Source organism: Gastrolobium bilobum, unplaced genomic scaffold, assembly GCF_033153095.1.
Source record: "Gastrolobium bilobum isolate Gb01-03AN ecotype WA unplaced genomic scaffold, APGP_CSIRO_Gbil_v1 utg25066, whole genome shotgun sequence".
NCBI classification, from domain to species: domain Eukaryota; kingdom Viridiplantae; phylum Streptophyta; class Magnoliopsida; order Fabales; family Fabaceae; genus Gastrolobium; species Gastrolobium bilobum.
Genome location: NW_026895575.1, coordinates 76,957 through 94,947, shown reverse-complemented (window position 1 = coordinate 94,947; position 17,991 = coordinate 76,957). Strand labels below are relative to the sequence as shown.

The window sequence follows — 17,991 nt, the reverse complement described above, 5'->3', positions numbered from 1 at the left end:
GAGATAGCTCAGTTTGGAGGAGAGGAGAGTGAAGATCCTCACCGATTTATTGACAGATTTTTGATGATCTGTGACTCCACCAAGCATCCTCAAGTATCTAATGATGCGATCCGGTTGAGATTGTTCCCTTTTTTCTGTTAAAGGGAAAGCTCTCAATTGGTTGGAAAGACAGCCAGCAAGAAGCATTCCAACCTGGGATGATTTATCACAGAAGTTCTTTGCTGAGTTCTTCTCGATGGGGAGGTACAACAAGATGGTGAATGATATCACCAATTTCATTCAATCTGAGGGTGAATCAATGTGTGCAGCATGGAACCGGTTCAAGGATTTAATGAGGAGGTGTCCTCATTATAACTTGACTACTGGTAATCAGATTAGAATCTTCTTCAATGGTTGCAAACCTGAGGTGAGGATGGTGTTGAATGGTGCAGCAGGTGGCAGTATTAAATCCTTGAGAGCTAACGAGGCTCTTGAGTTGATCGAAAGGATGGCTGCGAATGAGAACCAAGGCTTGTCATCCAAGCCTAAGTGATGTATCCTTCAGCTGGAAGGTAATGATGTGGTGCTGGCCGAAAACAAATTGTTATCTCAGCAGATAGCAACCTTGACCTCAAGACTTGACAAGATGCAGATTGCTGGTGTTCAGGCTCAAACTGTTGCTGCTGTATGTGAATATTGCCAGGGAAACCATGAATCTAATGAATGTTCTTCTCTGCTGGCTTCGGATTCACCTCAACAAATGCAAGTGAATGGCATTTGGTACGATCAGAGACCTCCACCACAAAATATTTCGAGGAATCAGAATTTTCCTTCTGGGAACAATAATTTTCAGAGGAGGGTGCAAGGAACTGGTCTTGATTACCAATCAAATAACTACTTGCAGCCTCCACCAATCCAACCCAAGGAACCTTCTGATTTGGAGAGGTTAGTTGGACAAATGGCTCAACACTCTAGTGCTTTCATGGAGGAGACAAGGGCCAATACCAAGAACACACAGGCATCTATCAGGAATTTAAAGACTCAAATTGGCCAACTGGCTAAGCAAATTGCTGATAGAACTCCAGGCACCTTCCCTAGTAACACAGTCACCAATCCGAGGGAAGATTGTATGGCCATCACAATTAGAAGTGGAACCTGAGGTTAAAGAAAAGCTAGACACTGCAGGTGAGCCAGAAAAAGAAAAAGAAATTGAAAAACCTGCTGAAGTGTTGAAGCCAGTGGAAAAGAAGAAGCATGAATTGAGTCCCGAATATGTGAGGGCTATGGCACCGTATCCTGAAAGATTCAAACAGGACATTCAGAAGAAGCATTAAGAAAGGTTCTTGGATATTTTCAAAAAGCTTCATGTTAATATTCCATTTGCTGAAGCTTTGGTCAATATGCCAAATTATGCTAAATTCATGAAGGATCTTTTATCAAGGAAGCACAAGTTACAAGAGTGCCAAACTATAGCACTTACTGAGGAGTGCAGTGCTATCATTACAAGGAAATGTCCTCCTAAGCTTCATGATCTTGGAAGCTTTAACATTCCTATTGAAATTGGTAACACAAAAATCAGCAGGGCATTATGTGATCTTGGGGCTAGCATTAATTTGATGCCTCTTTCTGTTTGCAAATCCTTGGGGATCACAGAACTAAAACCCACTATGGTTTCTCTTCAACTTGCTGATAGATCTTTAAGGAAGCCTAGTGGAATAATTGAAGATGTTCTTGTGAAGGTGGATAAGTTCATCTTCCCTGCTGATTTTGTGGTGCTGGATATGGAAGGGGGAGCTGAGATGCCTCTTTTACTGGGTAGACCTTTTTTAGCTACATCTCGTGCCATGATTGACATTGAGAATGGGAAGTTAGAGTTAAGGATGAATGATGAGTCCATTACCATCAATGTCTTTGACTCTATGAAACAATCTTCTGGCAAAGGCGATTGTTTTAGACTCGAGCAAGTGGGGAAGGAAGAAAAATCTTCTAGTCAAGAGCTTGATGAAGAACTTGAGGCGCATAAGATTGTTCCTGCTAAGGAAAAAAAGAATGTAGTGTTTGAAGTTCCTGAAAAAGCAGATGATTACAAAGAAAATGGTACCTCAAAAGTGGAATTGAAAGAGCTTCCTCAAACTCTAAAAGATGATGTCAAAGAGGTGAAGATGCCTCAAAGGAGGCGTAATCCAACCAAGAAGAAGGCAATGAGAAAGGAAGTGGTGAAACTCTTTGATACGAGTTGGAAGAGACACCAGGAGCTGCAGTTTGACAAGAGACACCGAGACTCTATCTCTCAGAAAAACCAAAGCTTCAAAGAGTTCTTAACATGGCTTCATGGTTTGGAACAAATCTGGGAATGGTGGTCTCATACACCAAAGCATCCAGTACCACCAGATCTTCCATTTGCTGAGTTATCCCACGCTGCTGAGGGGGATAACATGGAGGGTTGATTATATCTCCTTGCTGACGGATATTTTGTATATTAGTTTATTTTTTTCTGTTTCGTATTTTTAGTTACTTTGTGTTAGTATATCTCTCTCTGATGTTTTAACGTGCGCATTATAGTTTATCCTATATGCCACTGTTTGTTCCGTTGTGCAGGTTTTTCTTCCTTCTTGTGGTTTAATTATTGCTGAGAACAACAATTCTCTAAATCTGAGAATGGTAGGCTTGCATCTTAGAACTGCTGCAATTCTTCTATCAGGGGAGATATTCTAACTCTTTTAATTTCTTAGTTATTTTTGTAGTATTTTGTGTGCTCTTTATTTTTATCTAAAAAAAAAATGGAAAATCTTTTCTGAGCAAGTCCCAGGTTTAAATGTGCTTATCTAGTTAATGTGCTTGACTGAATTCTTGGCATCATGTTTTGTATGAACTTCTGGCATGGTATTGTATGGGCATGAGTAGACTTCATGATTGCTCGTTTGTCTGAATTTTGTGATTGAATTATTAATGATGCCTGATGTTTCTTTTGGAAATCTAGCTTGACATCATAGTTGGTGAGGTTTTGTGCTTAAACACTTATTTTATTCTGAGAGACCTACTGTGACAGCATTCTAGAACTTGCTCTGTTTCTCTGTTATGCATGCATTGGTTGATATGATAAAGGCATTTTGTTCTTGTTAGCTATTGGCCAAAAATAACCCACCTGTATGAATTTTTCCATTGCTAACCCCTTTGAGCCTGAGCCTTTTTGTTCATAATTCCTGCTGATTGCTTAGCTTATTTCCAAGTGACTTACCTTAATTGAGATTGAATTACTGTTGTGTTAAAAATAAAACAAAGAAATTAAGGTTAGCTCCACAGAGGTCAAGTAATTAGAAGAGGAAAAATTTCATCTGTGCCCTTAAAACAAAGGGAGAAAAAGAAAAAAAAAAGAAAAAGAAAAAGAAAAAGGGTGAATGTAAAGAAAAGGTGGCTGAAAGGAATTAATTCCCGAAATTCTGTGCGAATGTTAGTGGAGCAAAATCATTGAGATGAATGTGTTAAAAATGAAATAATATCAGTTTTTCAATCTCATTGTTGTTTGAGCTACTTTCCATATATTCCTACCCATTAACCCGGCCAAGTTACAACCTGTGAAGTCCTTTTGATCAATCGATGCATGTGTTTGATTCTTCATTTTTAAGAATTTTTTAGAATATGATCAAGCTTATGGTAATGTTATTGCTGTGATGGATTGAGTGATTGTTACTCCCCCCAAACACTTGAGTGCTGAGCGTTATATGTTTATCTTGGTGAGGGGTGTTCAAGCTAGATTCTGATATTTTCATGAGAATAGAAAGCATTGTTAGGAGTTCTTTTCATTGATTCATTCATGCTTAGCATAGTGATCTCTTGATTTTCTGTGTGATGTTGTGTTGGAATACTTGATTGTTTCCTGGATTGAGTCTTGTACATTGCTGGGGACAGCAACGTTTAAATCTGGGAAAGGTTAGATGTGCCTCTGGCGAGTGTCATTTTCCAAGCTGGAAATTATAAGAATTGAGTAATAAAAGAGCAATTTAAATATATATTTGCTTATTATATTGATTCTTCTATGTTAATGATATTTCTCACCTATTGTTGTGTTTTTACAGAAAAAAGAAGTGAAAATTATAAAAAGCCTGTTAACGCAATTCCATATGGGTGTAGCACACTACAAATTCCAGCAACATGGCGCGGACCGGCACCACACTGGCGCACACCCGCGCCAGTTTTCGGATTTCACAGCGGTACTTTGGAAGTGGTGCCAACTGGAGCCATTATAGCGCCAACCGGGGCCAAACTAAAAGAAAGCAAAAATGGGCACAGGGAAGTGGCGCCACTTAGCGCCAAACCCATGCTAAGTGGCGCCAAAACACAACAAAGTGGCGCCACCTTCCAAGCCACCTAGCGCCAACTTGGTGAAGAATTTGACACAGTCATGGCGCCAACTAGCGCCACACCGGCGCCAACTGGCGCCGGTTTGCGGGAAATTTGTCCGTGCTGTGCGAAGGGTAATTTTGGAAGAAAGAAGCAAGGTTATAAATAGGATCCCTATGACAGAATTAGGATGAAGACTTATTCTTCTGAAGAGAGACGACGGCAGAGCTCCGAGAGGATTTTGAAGAGCAAGTTCTTGTTCTTCTTTCTTTCTCTTTAATTTTATGTTTTCATTGAATATTGGATTTTTATTATGTTTGGCTAATTTAGTTTTTATTGTAGTTAGGGTCACGAACCCTATGTGAACCCTTGTTACGATGGATTGATTTATGGTTTTTTCGTTTATATAATTATCTTTATCTTTACCTTGTGTGTATTTTATATCTTCTTTGTTAGACTTGATCAATCTAATAGTTGAGGATAGTTTGAGGGTTAGAACCCTAGATAGGAATATTGGGGTTTTCATCTTGAAAGGGGGTAAGATAACAATTACTATGCATGCTAGGAATAGATGTATATTTAATTGCAAATGCTTAAATTATTGAGTTCATTGCTTAATTCTCATGAGAGGTTACTAAGGGATTAGGATTCCAATTGAGGTTAAAGGGTTAAATTGCCAAGGGATTGGGATTTAACTAATTAATTCTAGATAATAATTTATCTGAGTAATTATTATAATTGAATATTGTAAATCAATCCAGAGTAAGAAGTGGAGATCATATGGTGAGTGTGTCCTAGCTACAATGTTTTTCTCATTTTTACAAATCAATTCTCTTTTTATTATTCTTTTTCTCATAATTAAAAATACAAAAACAAGTCCTTATTTTCAGTTCTCGATTTCACACAAATCGACAATATTTGTCAAAACCATTTGAACTCATCCATTCTTGAAAAGAATTATGAATTGATATTCGACCCAATCCCAGTGGAGACGATACTTTACTTACTATTATATTACTTGTGCGATCGATATACTTGTCGGTGAGCATCACTCCCTACATTGATCTGTTCCGGTTCGGAGAGGTCTCCTTCAGCTCGTCTCCCTCTTTCCTATTTGTTCAAAGGCTCATATCAATGATTGGAGACCATGTTTATTTCGAACTATGGCTATCCAAGAAAAAAACAACTTAAAGAGTGACTGTTGCTACTGTTGGGCGCGAATCAGTTCCACTTCTGTTGCTATTTCTGTATCAAACTCCAAGTTTGCTGCCTTGGATGACTCAGAGAATATCATGTCCCATGCCTTAGCTTCCACTGTGTTCGAATTGGATACGTTAGCTACCAATTTGATTGAAAGCAAATTTCCATCCTGCAATGTTGCTCAACAAGGTACGACGTTCCATATTAATAATAGTAGTCGTTGAATTCTTGATTCAGGGGCTTCTGATCATATGACAGGTAATGTAACCTTGTTTTGTTCTTATACCCCTTTTATCAACATTCATGACTAAGAACAATAGATGGCAGCTTCTCTACTATTGCTGGAAAAGGATTCATTAAACTTTTTGAACACATTACTTTGAACTCAGTCCTTCATGTTCCCTCTTTTACTTGTAACCTCATCTCTATCAGCAAACTTACCTCTGAGTTACATTGTGTTGCCAAGTTTTATGTTGATGCTTGTGTTTTCCAAGAACAGGACTCGGGGCTGATGATTGGTAGTGCTAGAAAGGAAGAAGGGCTCTATTATTTTGAAAAAGATCCTTGTGAAGAAAAAAAAATTGTGAACTACTCGGTATGTTTGTCTAATGATTGTAATGATGTTTCGTTGTGGCATCATCGGTTAGGACACCCAAATTTCATTTATCTTCAAAAGTTGTTCCCAAACATATTTATCAATATAAATCTCAATTCTTTTTCTTGTGATATTTGTCAATTTGGAAAACATTCTCGTGTTTCTTATCCCCCTAGAGTACATCATGATTCTTCTCTATTTACCTTGATTCATAGTGATAAATGGGGTCCAGCCCGTCAAAACAAATATCTCTGGTGCTCGTTGGTTTATAACTTTCATATATGATCAATCTAGGGTATGTTGGGTATACCTTCTAAAGAATAAGTTTGATGCTGCATTCACTTTTAAAAACTTTCATGCTATGGTTCAAACTTAGTTCCAGACCTCTATCCAAATTCTTCGAACTGACAATGGTACTGAATATTTTAATTATGTTCTTGAAAACTATCTCATCCAGCAGGGTATTCTTCATCAAAGTTCTTGTCCTAACACCCCTCAACAAAATAGGGTGGCTGAAAGAATAAATAGATATCTCCTTGAAGTTGCTCGAACTCTTATATTTACCATGCATGTCCCTAAATATCTGCGGGGGAAAGCTGTCTTGACTGCAACATACCTCATCAATCGGATGCCTTCTTGTGTCCTAAATTTTCAATCTTCTTTATCTAGTCTTACCCACACCTTTCCTTCTTTTCAGGCTCACTGATTTCTCTATTTTTTTAAGAATACCGAGTCTCTTCCCTTCCTCCCAAGTTGTTTGGCTGTGTGGCTTTTGTACATATTCCTCCTCATCAAAGGTCCAAGCTCGATCCTAAGTATATTAAATGTGTCTTCATAGGATATCCTCCTAGCCAAAAGGCTACAAGTGTTACTCATCTTCTCTTCGTAAGGTCTTTGTTTCTATGGATGTCACATTTGATGAGAGACAATCTTTTTTTCCGCTGACTTTTCTTTAGGGGAGTCTATTGGGGTAGATGAAGATAAGTCTTGGAAACCAAATAATTCTGTTGTTTTGCCTTTGCCGTTGGAGACAGGGGGAGTCATTATGCAAAAGACAAGCGGAGCTAATGTGTTAGATAATGGAGATCCTCCTGGTAAATGGGGAAATTTTACAGCAGGCGAGAATCACCTTAGGAGCCTTTAGACTGCCAGGATTCTGACTCGAGTCTTAGTTCCAGCAACACTAATATAGCTAACCTAGATGTTCCTATTGCTCTCCGAAAAGGTACTAGATCTTGTACTGCTCATCCTATTTCTCATCATATCACGTATGAAAAGTTGTCCCTAGGTTTTCGTGCTTTTAACACAATGTTAGACAATACAAAAATACCATAAATATCCAAGAAGCACTTGATAATCCAAAATGGAAGAATGCAGTCTTTGAAGAAATGAATGTGCTAAAAAAATGGAACTTGGGAGTCTGTAACATTACCCAAAGGAAAGAAAACAGTAGGTTGCAAGTGGGTGTTCACAATAAAGTTTAATGTAGATAATAGCATCAACAAGTATAAGGTCAGATTGGTTGCTAAGAGATTCACTCAGACTCATGGGATAGACTATCAGGAGACATTTGCACCAGTTGACAAGCTTAACACCATCCGAGTTCTTTTATCACTTGTTGTCAATCTTGGTTGGCCCTTGCAACAATTAGATATAAAGAATGTCTTCTTGAATGGTGATCTACATGAAGAAGTTTATATGGATGCACTACCTAGTTTGAAAAAGAAGACGGTTCTGTATGCAAGTTGAAGAAGTCTCTCTATGGCCTTAAACAATCCCTAGAGAGTGGTTTGAGAAGTTTACTCAAGCTGTTAAGGGAAGAGGATTCCTCCAAGCTCAGACTGATTACTCTTTATTTTTAAAACACTCTACTAGTGGTAAAATTGTTATTCTCATTGTTTATGTTGATGACATAATTGTCACAGGTAATGATTATGAGGAGATAAGCTCTTTGAAAAAGTGTTTAGCTGATCAGTTTGAACAGAAGGATCTTAGATTTCTCAAATATTTCCTGGGCATGGAAGTTGCTCGAAATAAGGCAGGAATTTCTTTAACTCAAAAGAAATATATTCTAGATCTATTACAAGAAACTGGAATGCTTGAGTGTAAGCCAACAGAGACTCCAGTTCAACCCAATATTAAATTGGGAATTGGAGATGGGAAAGAAGTTGACAAAAAGCAGTATCAGAGATTGGTGGGAAAGTTGATCTACTTATCTCACACTCGGCATGATAGTGCATTTGTAGTTAGCATGGTTAGTCAATTCATGCATTCTCCTAAGGAAAAACACTTGAGTGCAGTTTATAGAATTCTGAAGTACCTAAACACCCCAGGTCGAGGATTGTTCTTTAAAACTGTACACAAGAGGATGATTGAAATATATATATATATATATATATATATATATATATATATATATATATATATATATATATATATAGAGAGAGAGAGAGATTGGGCTGACTCTGCATTGGATTGAAGATCCAGTTCAGGATATTGCACCTATATATGGGGAAATCTTGTGACCTGGAGAAGTAAAAAACAAACAGTTGATTCCTGAAGCAGTGCAGAACCAAAATTTTGAGCTCTAGCCCATGGTATTTGTGAAAGAATTTGGTTAAGAACACTCCTTGAGGAATTGGAGACCTGTCAGAGTGTATAGTGATAATAAGGCTGCTGTCAGTATTGCTTAAAATCCAGTTCATCATGACAGAACAATACATGTGGAGGTTGATTGTCACTTTATCAAAGAAAAATAGATGATGGAAGTGTATGTATGATATATATTCCTACCAAAGAGCAGATTGCAGATATCCTCACTAAGGGCCTACATTGGCTAGTCTTTGAAGACCTGATTGGCAAGTTGGGAATGATCAACATTCACCTCCCAACTTGAGGGGGAGTGTAGAGAATTAGGATTAGAATCTTTCCGTTTTTAATTGGGATGCAATCATATCTCTGACTTATAGCCTATTAATTAGAGATTTGTTTTTTCCTTTAATAGGGATTTGAATTTGTTTCCTTTTTTCTCATTTGCTCTTGTATAAATATACTCTTTATATGTAAATTAAATAGTATCAAATCAGAAAACCTTTTGTCTTACATCTCACAATAATTTAATATTTCCTAAGGGTGGAAATTTTTAACACGATACTAAAAATCCATGATCTGGTCAACCCTTTTTCAAATTCGTGTAAGGGTTTGTGTTGGCAAAAACTAACTAGAAAAAATTCATTCATATCATGTCGAATGTCAACCAGAGAACTTGAAATTGACTTACGTCAATCTTTGTACAGGATATTTGTATCGTGTCATGTCATAAACAAATTATTCATGTTGCGTCGTATCGATCCACATAATAAGCAAAATAGTTTAGGGTTGACAAGTTATTCATGTTGTGTGGTATCAGTCTGCATAATAAGCGACTGATTTTACAGGTTATTCGTGTCTTATAGTGTCAACCTGCAAAATAAGTTATTCGCATTCGTGTCGAAAATTTTAACCCAATTTCAAATTTGTCTTATTTGTGTTGTGTGTATTCATGTTCGTGTTGTGCCAACCTGAAATGCAATCCCTATTATTTCCATGCATTCAATGTTGGATCTGTCAAAAAGGTGGTATACAAGTAGAGATGCGTATTTTAGCAGTTGGATTAAGAGGAAAATAGATAGATGGCAGGGATTGTCCACTTAGAGCTTGTTTGGGAGTTAGTTTTAGGAGGGAAAGGAAATAAATGGAAGGGTTTTATTAATCTCTTCCCTTGTTTGTGAGTTTAAAAAAGTGAGCACAAAGAATTGGGAATTTTCACAAAACTCTCCAAAACCCTTCTTGTTCTTGAAATTTAAGCTCCCCCAGTTTGGGGGGTTTGAGGGAGGGAATATTAGAAATTACTTATCTGGCGATTTCAAATGTGCACTCCAACCACCATAAACCAAACCTACATAACCGCTACCATCACCGCAAGCCGCCGACCACCACGAGCTCCACCATGTCGTCAATATCGCCTCTTTGACCACCATACCAGACCCATGGCGTCAAGCGCCATCAACCATTCATATCCAAAATCGACGCGCGCGCGAGTGACCACAAACACCACCATGTTGTGTTACATTGTCTCCTTCTCTATTGCGCCATTCACGCTACCGCTGCAAGTTGTTCCCGTTTTGCTTCACGATTCCACCTTCTCATTCTCTGGGTTTATGAATTAGGATTTTCTTTCTTTCCTTTTTTTAGTACATATTTCTTTTTCCTTTTTTAGTTTTGATTTTAGTCCAACCCAAAAGTAATAAGTGAGTGGGCCATTTTTATTTTATTTTTTTGATTCTCACATTTTAGTTTTTGTTTATTAATTTATGAACACAATTGATTTTCCCTAATTAAATTCGAAAGCTATTAGAATTGTACAAAAGACGAAAAAAAAATTATATTAGATTTTAAAGAAAGGATAAAATGGTGAAATTATCTCTTTAACCTTCTATTTTTCTCCCTTATCATTTTTTTTAACTCCAAAACAAGGGGAAGGAATACCCTTCATTTTCTTTCCCTTCCCCTAAAATCCTTTTCCTTTCCTTCCCATCCCTTCCAAATTCCCAAACAAAGCCTTAATACATGGCGAATAGGTTAGTAACCACTGGAAAAATTGACATTGCAAAGTGGTATACGAAAGGTTGTTGTGTCATCTCATAAACCTATTCCAGTTACCAAACTTGTCTTGAATTTTCTTTTAAGGACTTAATTGAAAGACTTCAAATAAGCTACCGTTATTTCATTGAGATTTGAATCGTATAACTTCCAAAAACATAAAACATAAAATGGTAGAGAAAGGCCCTTTTAGTAATAAACAAAATAGGTGAAAGAGCTTGAACTATAAAAAATCAGAGGCTCGCAAACACTGGACAACCTCCTGGCCCTCTTGGTATAATGAAAAAACCTAGCCAAAAACAACTAAGAGCTATACAGAGATGTACAAGCTATACAATCAACGTACACTAGTTCCAGCACCCCAACACTTGAGTGCCATGATAAAAATGATTTACACTTGCCTATTGCTCTCAGAAAAGGTACTCGATCTTGTACTACTCATCCTATTTCTAATCATATTTCATATGAAAAGTTGTCCCCAGGGTTCCGTGCTTTCAATACCATGTTGGATAATACAAAGAAATACAAAATTCTTTATGGAATCAAGAGCGGGTTCATTCCTACCCTAAATCAACCATCTTCAAGGATGAAATACCGTCCAAATATCATCAAAAACACCTCCTCAATTCTGTCCAAACCCAGAAACCTTATCTACAAACCTCCAATCAAGAAAGTTAAGTGACTATTCGACTCAGAAGCTCCGACGAGTTGGACACCACTGGACCCATCACCGTCACCGCCGCCACTCGCCGTCACACGCGCGGCCAGCCTCCGGCGCGTGAGCTCCACGCGCCACCTTCCCGGCATCTTTTTCCACCGCGACTTGCACAGAACCTCTCGCCGGCGTCTCCCCTTCCTGTTCCAGAGGACAGATCTGAAAAAAATAAAAACTTGATATTTTCATCCACGGTCAAATCCTTTCTCTTCCTTCATGTCTTCCTCAGAGCGTTCTTCTTCTTCCTCATTTGTTCCCAATACTCAGTCCTCCAGAGACAACTTAAGTATGCAGATTACTAGTCACTGGTTGAACGGTAAAAATTGTCTACAATGGTTTCAATCTGTTAAGTTGGTGATCCGGGCAAAAGGTAAGATGGGTTATCTTGAGGAAAAAATTAAGAAACTTGTTGAGGATTCTCCTGATTATGAAAATTGGGAGATTAATAATTCCTTGGTAATGGCATGGCTGACTAATTCCATAGAACCACATATTGGCCAAACCTATTTGTTCTTCGATACTGCCAAGGAGATTTGGGATGTTGTTCAACAAAATTATTCAGATCTGGAGAATACCTCTCAAGTCTTTGAGCCGAGAAATAAGTTGAGAGACTTTCGTTAAAGTGGTATGACTATTACTGAATATTTTACTGCACTAACAAATTTATGGCAGGAACTGGATCTTTATTATGCATCCGATCTTAAAGGATTGGAAGCGAATACCCAGTTTAAAAAACACTTGGAGAAGGAACGACTTTATAATTTCTTTGCTGGCCTCAACTGAGATCTTGACGAGGTTCGTGGTCAAATATTGGGACAACGACTGTTACCCTCACTTGCTAATGCCTTTGCTGAAGTTCGTGGAGAAGCAAGTAGATGAAGAGTTATGCTGGGAGAAAGTGAGTCAATTGATAAGTCTGATGATATGTCTGCATTGGCTGCCAAACGTACCTTTGACTGTTCCTCTGGAGAATTAAAATGGGATGGTCGTCCATGGTGCACCCACTGCAATAAAATTGGTCATACCCGTGAGAAATGTTGGGAAATCAACGGGAAACCTGCAAATTGGAAGCCAAAAGGACAGAATAAAGGTCGTGCATATCAGGTCTCTACTGATGATAAGATTGATGAGCCTCGTGCATCCTTTGACTCTGATGGTGTCTTTCTTTGCAAAACTCAGTTTCAACAACTTCAGAGACTTCTGACTCAACCTCCTAAGGCCACTAGTAATGTGGCCCAGCAAGGTACAACTTTCCATGTTGATAGTCAAAATCATTGAATCCTTGATTCTGGAGCCTCTGACCATATGACAGGTAATCCGAGCTTGTTCTGTTCATACACTCCATACTCTGAACCCTCTCGGGTCAAGATCGCCGATGGCAGTTTTTCCCAGATTGGAGGACACGGAACCATTAAACTTTCTGAGTTGATTAATTTAACATCAGTTCTTTATGTTCCTTCTCTGGCTTGTAATCTCATTTCCATCAGCAAGCTGACTTCTGAGTTGCATTGTTTTGCTAAATTCTTTCCTCATGGTTGTGTTTTTCAGGAATAGGACTCGGAGAGGATGATTGGCAGTGCTAGAGAGGATGGTGGACTTTACTACTTTGAGGAGGATGTGACTCATGAAGCTGTTTTTGTGGAAAAAGATTTTGTTTCCTTTTCATTCATGTAATGATGTTATGCTATGGCATCGTAGGCTAGGCCATCCAAATTTTAAATATCTTTAGAAGTTGTTACCTAACTTATTTATTAATAAAAGTCCTAGTTTGTTTTCTTGTGATATTTGTCAACTTTCCAAGCATACTCGTGTTCATTATCCTTCTAAAGTTCACCATGATTCTTCCCCATTTTCTTTAATTCATAGTGACATATGGGTCCCGCCCGTGTAAAGAATATTTCAGGTGCTCGATGGTTCATTACATTCATTGATGATCACTCCCGAGTTTGTTGGGTATACCTTCTAAAGGACAAGTCAGATGCTGCATCCATTTTTAAAAAATTACATGCCATGGTTCAAACCCAATTCCAAGCTGCTATACAAATTCTGCGTACAGATAATGGCAAAGAGTATTTTAACTCTATTCTTGGAGAATATCTTTCCCAACATGGAATCCTTCACCAAAGCTCGTGTCCTGACACACCCCAACAAAACGGAGTTGCGGAAAGAAAAAACCGACATCTCCTTGAAGTTGCTCGGGCTCTTATGTTCACTATGAGTGTTCCTAAATACCTTTGGAGGGAAGCCGTTCTCACTGCCTCGTATCTGATCAATCGAATGCCATCTCGCATTCTTAAATTTCAGTCTACTCTTTCTAGTTTTTTCCGCACCATCCCTTCCTTCTGAGGCGTCTCCTCCCTACCTCTCAAGTTATTTGGTTGTGTTGTATTTGTCCATATTCCCTCTCTTCAACGGTCTAAGCTTGATCCTAAGTCTCTCTGGTGTGTCTTTGTTGGTTATTCTCCTACTCAACGTGTCTATAAGTGTTATTCTCCCTCTCTTCGTAAGGTCTTTGTTTCTATGGATGTCACTTTTTCTGAGACTCAACCTTTCTTTCCCTTGACTTCTCTTCAGGGGGAGTCTATAGGAGCAGATGAAGATCAGTCATGGGAACCTACTGATGCCACAGTATTACCTCTACTATTGAAAACAAGGGGAGCTACAGAATCCTCACCATCCAGAGCCTCCTCAAAGTGGGGGACAAGTTTATAGCAGACGAAAGCCTCCTTAAAGTGTAAATTACCCAGAGCCTCTACATTGCTAGGATTCTGAACCATGTTCTAGTTCCAGCACCCCAACACTTGAGTGCCATGATAAAAATGATTCACACTTGCCTATTGCTCTCAGAAAAGGTACTCGATCTTGTACTACTCATCCTATTTCTAATCATATTTCATATGAAAAGTTGTCCCCAGGGTTCCGTGCTTTCAATATTATGTTGGATAATACAAAGAAATACAAAATTCTTTAATGATAAACTCCATAAATTATTTATCAAGCAAATTACTTATAGCAATACATAAAGAATTCCCTAGACTTTGCTTTGATATCATAAATGTAATGCCCAAATTTGAAAATCAAATTGTTAACCTACATATGACCATTTGTAAACTATTATCAAATGATCATGTCATATATATATATATATATATATATATATATATATATATATATATATATATATATATATATATATACTATGATGCACGGACACGGACACGGAACACGACACGACACGACGACACGTTAATTCTAAAACATGTCATATTTTGACACGTTGGGACACGTTTATTAAATAAAAATTTTAATATATATAATATAATTTATATTTAATACATATAAGAGTCCATAATAAGTCATACAACCAATCAAATATTTAAATTTCATAACATAAATATATATATAAATAATTTTTCGTACTTTGTTAATTTTTCATGTCAAATTTCATAACAGAAAAAAATTAATTTATAAATTATTTCTTTTATATTTAGTTAACAAAATAAAATAAAAAATAAAAAATGTGTCCGAGCGTTGACCGCATGTTCGAAAAAGTTAACTGCGTGTCGAAAAAACGTGTCGAAACGTGTCCAAGAGTTGACCGCGTGTCCCGAAATGTTGACCGCGTGTCGGAACGTGTCCGTGTTGGACACGTGTCCGACACGCAAATTTTCAGAAAAAGACCGTGTCTGTGCTATATATATATATATATATATATATATATATATATATATATATATATATATGTGGGATAAGTTATTCTACCTACCATTTTTTCTGCCTCCCTTTGCCTACCACTCTTTAATACCGTTAGATTAGAATCTAAAGAAGAGAAAGAAAGATAAATCTTAATTAAGATTTTAATCTAATGATCTTTTAGATTGGTAGGCAAAGGTAGATAGAAAAAATGATAGGTAGAATAACATATATATATATATATATATATATATATATATATATATTGGTAGGTATTGGAAGCTTGATAGGCTTAAACAAGTTAATAAGTCTAGCCGAGACCATTTGATTTTTTAAATTAAGGCTAATAGCTTAGTTCAAACTTAAAATATTTTACATAGGTTAGCCTATTTGTTTATTTGTATCAAAGTCTCATCCAGCTCATTTACACTCACTCTTATCATATCTTGTTAGTTTACCAAACAATCAATAAGATTACAATACAATAACTTGTTCTATCTTATCTCCACTATTGTCTCTGCCAAGCCTAAATGGTATGATGATGAGGATAAAATACAAGACAATATTTAATTCTAGTTGAAACAATGCAAACAGAGATTTTAGTTACTATTTTTCTTTTCCGATCACAACAGCGATTTTCCTTCTATGCTCTCATCTTCACAGCAGCAACGGAAACTTCCCCTACTCAACATTTGTAGTTCCATATCATAAAATATCTTCAAACTTGAATCGCAATTTTAATTATTGTTTGTAATGTAAATATGGAAACTAACTATGGAGTCCCATATTGCAAGAGTAGAAATTCATGAAAGCAATCGATCGAACACGAGGCAAAAATGGGCAATGAGGGAGGGATGAAGTTTCTTCATAGGGTTGACGTTTTTACATATAGAGCAAAAATAGATTGACTATTGCTTCCTCTACAATAATTGTCAAAGAACTTGATCATCTCAAACTAGGGATGTTCAACAACCGATTCAAACCGCGATAACCGAACCGAAAAACCGAAAATCGAAAAATCGAAAACCGAAAAAAAATAATAAAATTTAATTGGATTGGATCGATTTTTGGATGAGTTGATGAAAACCTATTCAATCCAAACCGATGGGTTTTTCCCCAATCAAAGCCCAAGAATTTCTAAACTCAAGACTCATTAATCCATCGACTAAACCCAAGAAAAAATTTAGTCACATCTCACCAACAAAATTTTATCTTTGTAGAGCTTCATATCTCATTGCCCAAAAAAAAATTATATTATAGTTTACTAATGCTTTTGTATTTCAAAAAAAAAAAAAAAAAATTACAAAGCCAATATCTACAAAAGATGTTATTTGCACAATAATCATGAAATAAATTTTAGGATTTTCAGAAAATCGAAAATTGATCCAATCCAAATTAAAAAAAATTGGATTGGATCGGATCGGATTTGAAAAAAAAATTCAAACCGAATGGATGATTATATGATCAAACCGAAGGAATTGGATCGGATGATTATTGCTTCCAAAACGGATCCAATCCAGACCGCGAACACCCCTATCTCACACTATGTTTAACATATTTCATTTTAGAAAGACTAAAATCTGTTACGACAAAAATTACCAATGCTACGAGAGCATCATTCACTCATGTCATATCATCCTGACTTAGCAACAAAAAAGTGTATACAACTTACTTTGATCAGGTGTTCAAACCTTGGACAAGGCAAATTCTTGAAATTTTTTGGGGGTCAGAGGGAAACTGCCTCCACTCAAAGGGGGATTAGTCTCACCCTTCCTCCAGTAACAATGGTTCAATGCACCCTTTGTTCCAATGAGGAGCTTGCCTTAGGGCCGTACTCCAAGAACAAGATAACTGGAGAAAGTTGTGTGTGGATATATCCAGGTTAACTACCAACAAAAAAAAAACGTGTATAAGGCTCGTAGTGCTTTAACTCAACAAGCACTTGATATCAAGTAAATTGCTTCATAATGTATACTAATCATATATATCCAGTGCTTTGGGGAATAATCTTTACATGTGTAACATTTGGTTCAAAACAATGAAGCAGGGTTCAGTCATATTTTTAGAAGCCTAGTTACCATAGAAGACCAGTGAATCATCTTGGGCATTAGCCCTTTGTTAGAGATATATAAAAATCATTCATGTAACTTCAACCACCAGCTTAAGCTTTTGTGTTGAATTGGTTCTTTACATAATATCAGAGCTTCGGTGTACCAGATTCAATCCTTACCGCCCCCACTTTCTCGTGGAATTTCTTAGCACAGGTAGACTGAGCCTGGTGCATCATCCACTCTTCAAGTCCAATGGACTCTTGTGTGAGGAGGTGTGTTAAAGATATATAAAAATCATTAATGTAACCTTACCCACCAGCTTAAATTTTTGGGTTGAATTGATTTTTTACACTCTTCATTCAACCAAAAGAAAAAAAACAGAAGACCAGTGAATCAAAAGTAATAGTAGGTCAAGTAATAATAAAAATAATTAGATAAATGATATGCGACGAATCTTGTTTAGTTATATACCTAGATACACAATATGCCCAACTTTATAATAAAAAAACTTCAGTAATGCAGCTTTCCTATGACAAATAGCTTTTGTATCATTCAGAAATGGAGTGTGTAACTGTATCAAAATCGAATGTAGGTTGATGTACTTTCATGATATACACCATATGTTGAAAGATTAATGGAACAATCCCTCCTATACACGTGCAGGCTTAGTCACTTGACCAGTCTTTCAGCTCCCCTAGAAATTTAGACCGAAGCAGAGATCTATAGTGAGGTCTAAAGCCAGAAAATGTACCATTTACTGATCCAAAAGATTTCAG

General features: G+C 37.0%; 1 protein-coding gene and 1 non-coding gene across 2 annotated transcripts in view; both read right to left on the bottom strand.

Moving 5' to 3' along the window:
- Positions 1–250: 250 nt before the first annotated feature.
- On the bottom strand, positions 251–357 carry LOC133317411 (small nucleolar RNA R71). Its single transcript, XR_009752317.1, has one exon. It is a non-coding gene; the product is annotated as a small nucleolar RNA R71 (small nucleolar RNA).
- A 17,308-nt stretch (positions 358–17,665) lies between these two features.
- Positions 17,666–17,991, bottom strand: part of LOC133317369 (peroxisome biogenesis protein 5) — a 53,815-nt gene continuing 53,489 nt past the window's right edge. The window contains exon 16 of the mRNA XM_061519229.1: positions 17,666–17,909. Within this exon, the coding sequence (XP_061375213.1) occupies positions 17,885–17,909 (25 nt within the window). The 3' untranslated portion in view covers positions 17,666–17,884. The remainder of the gene's footprint in view (positions 17,910–17,991) is intronic.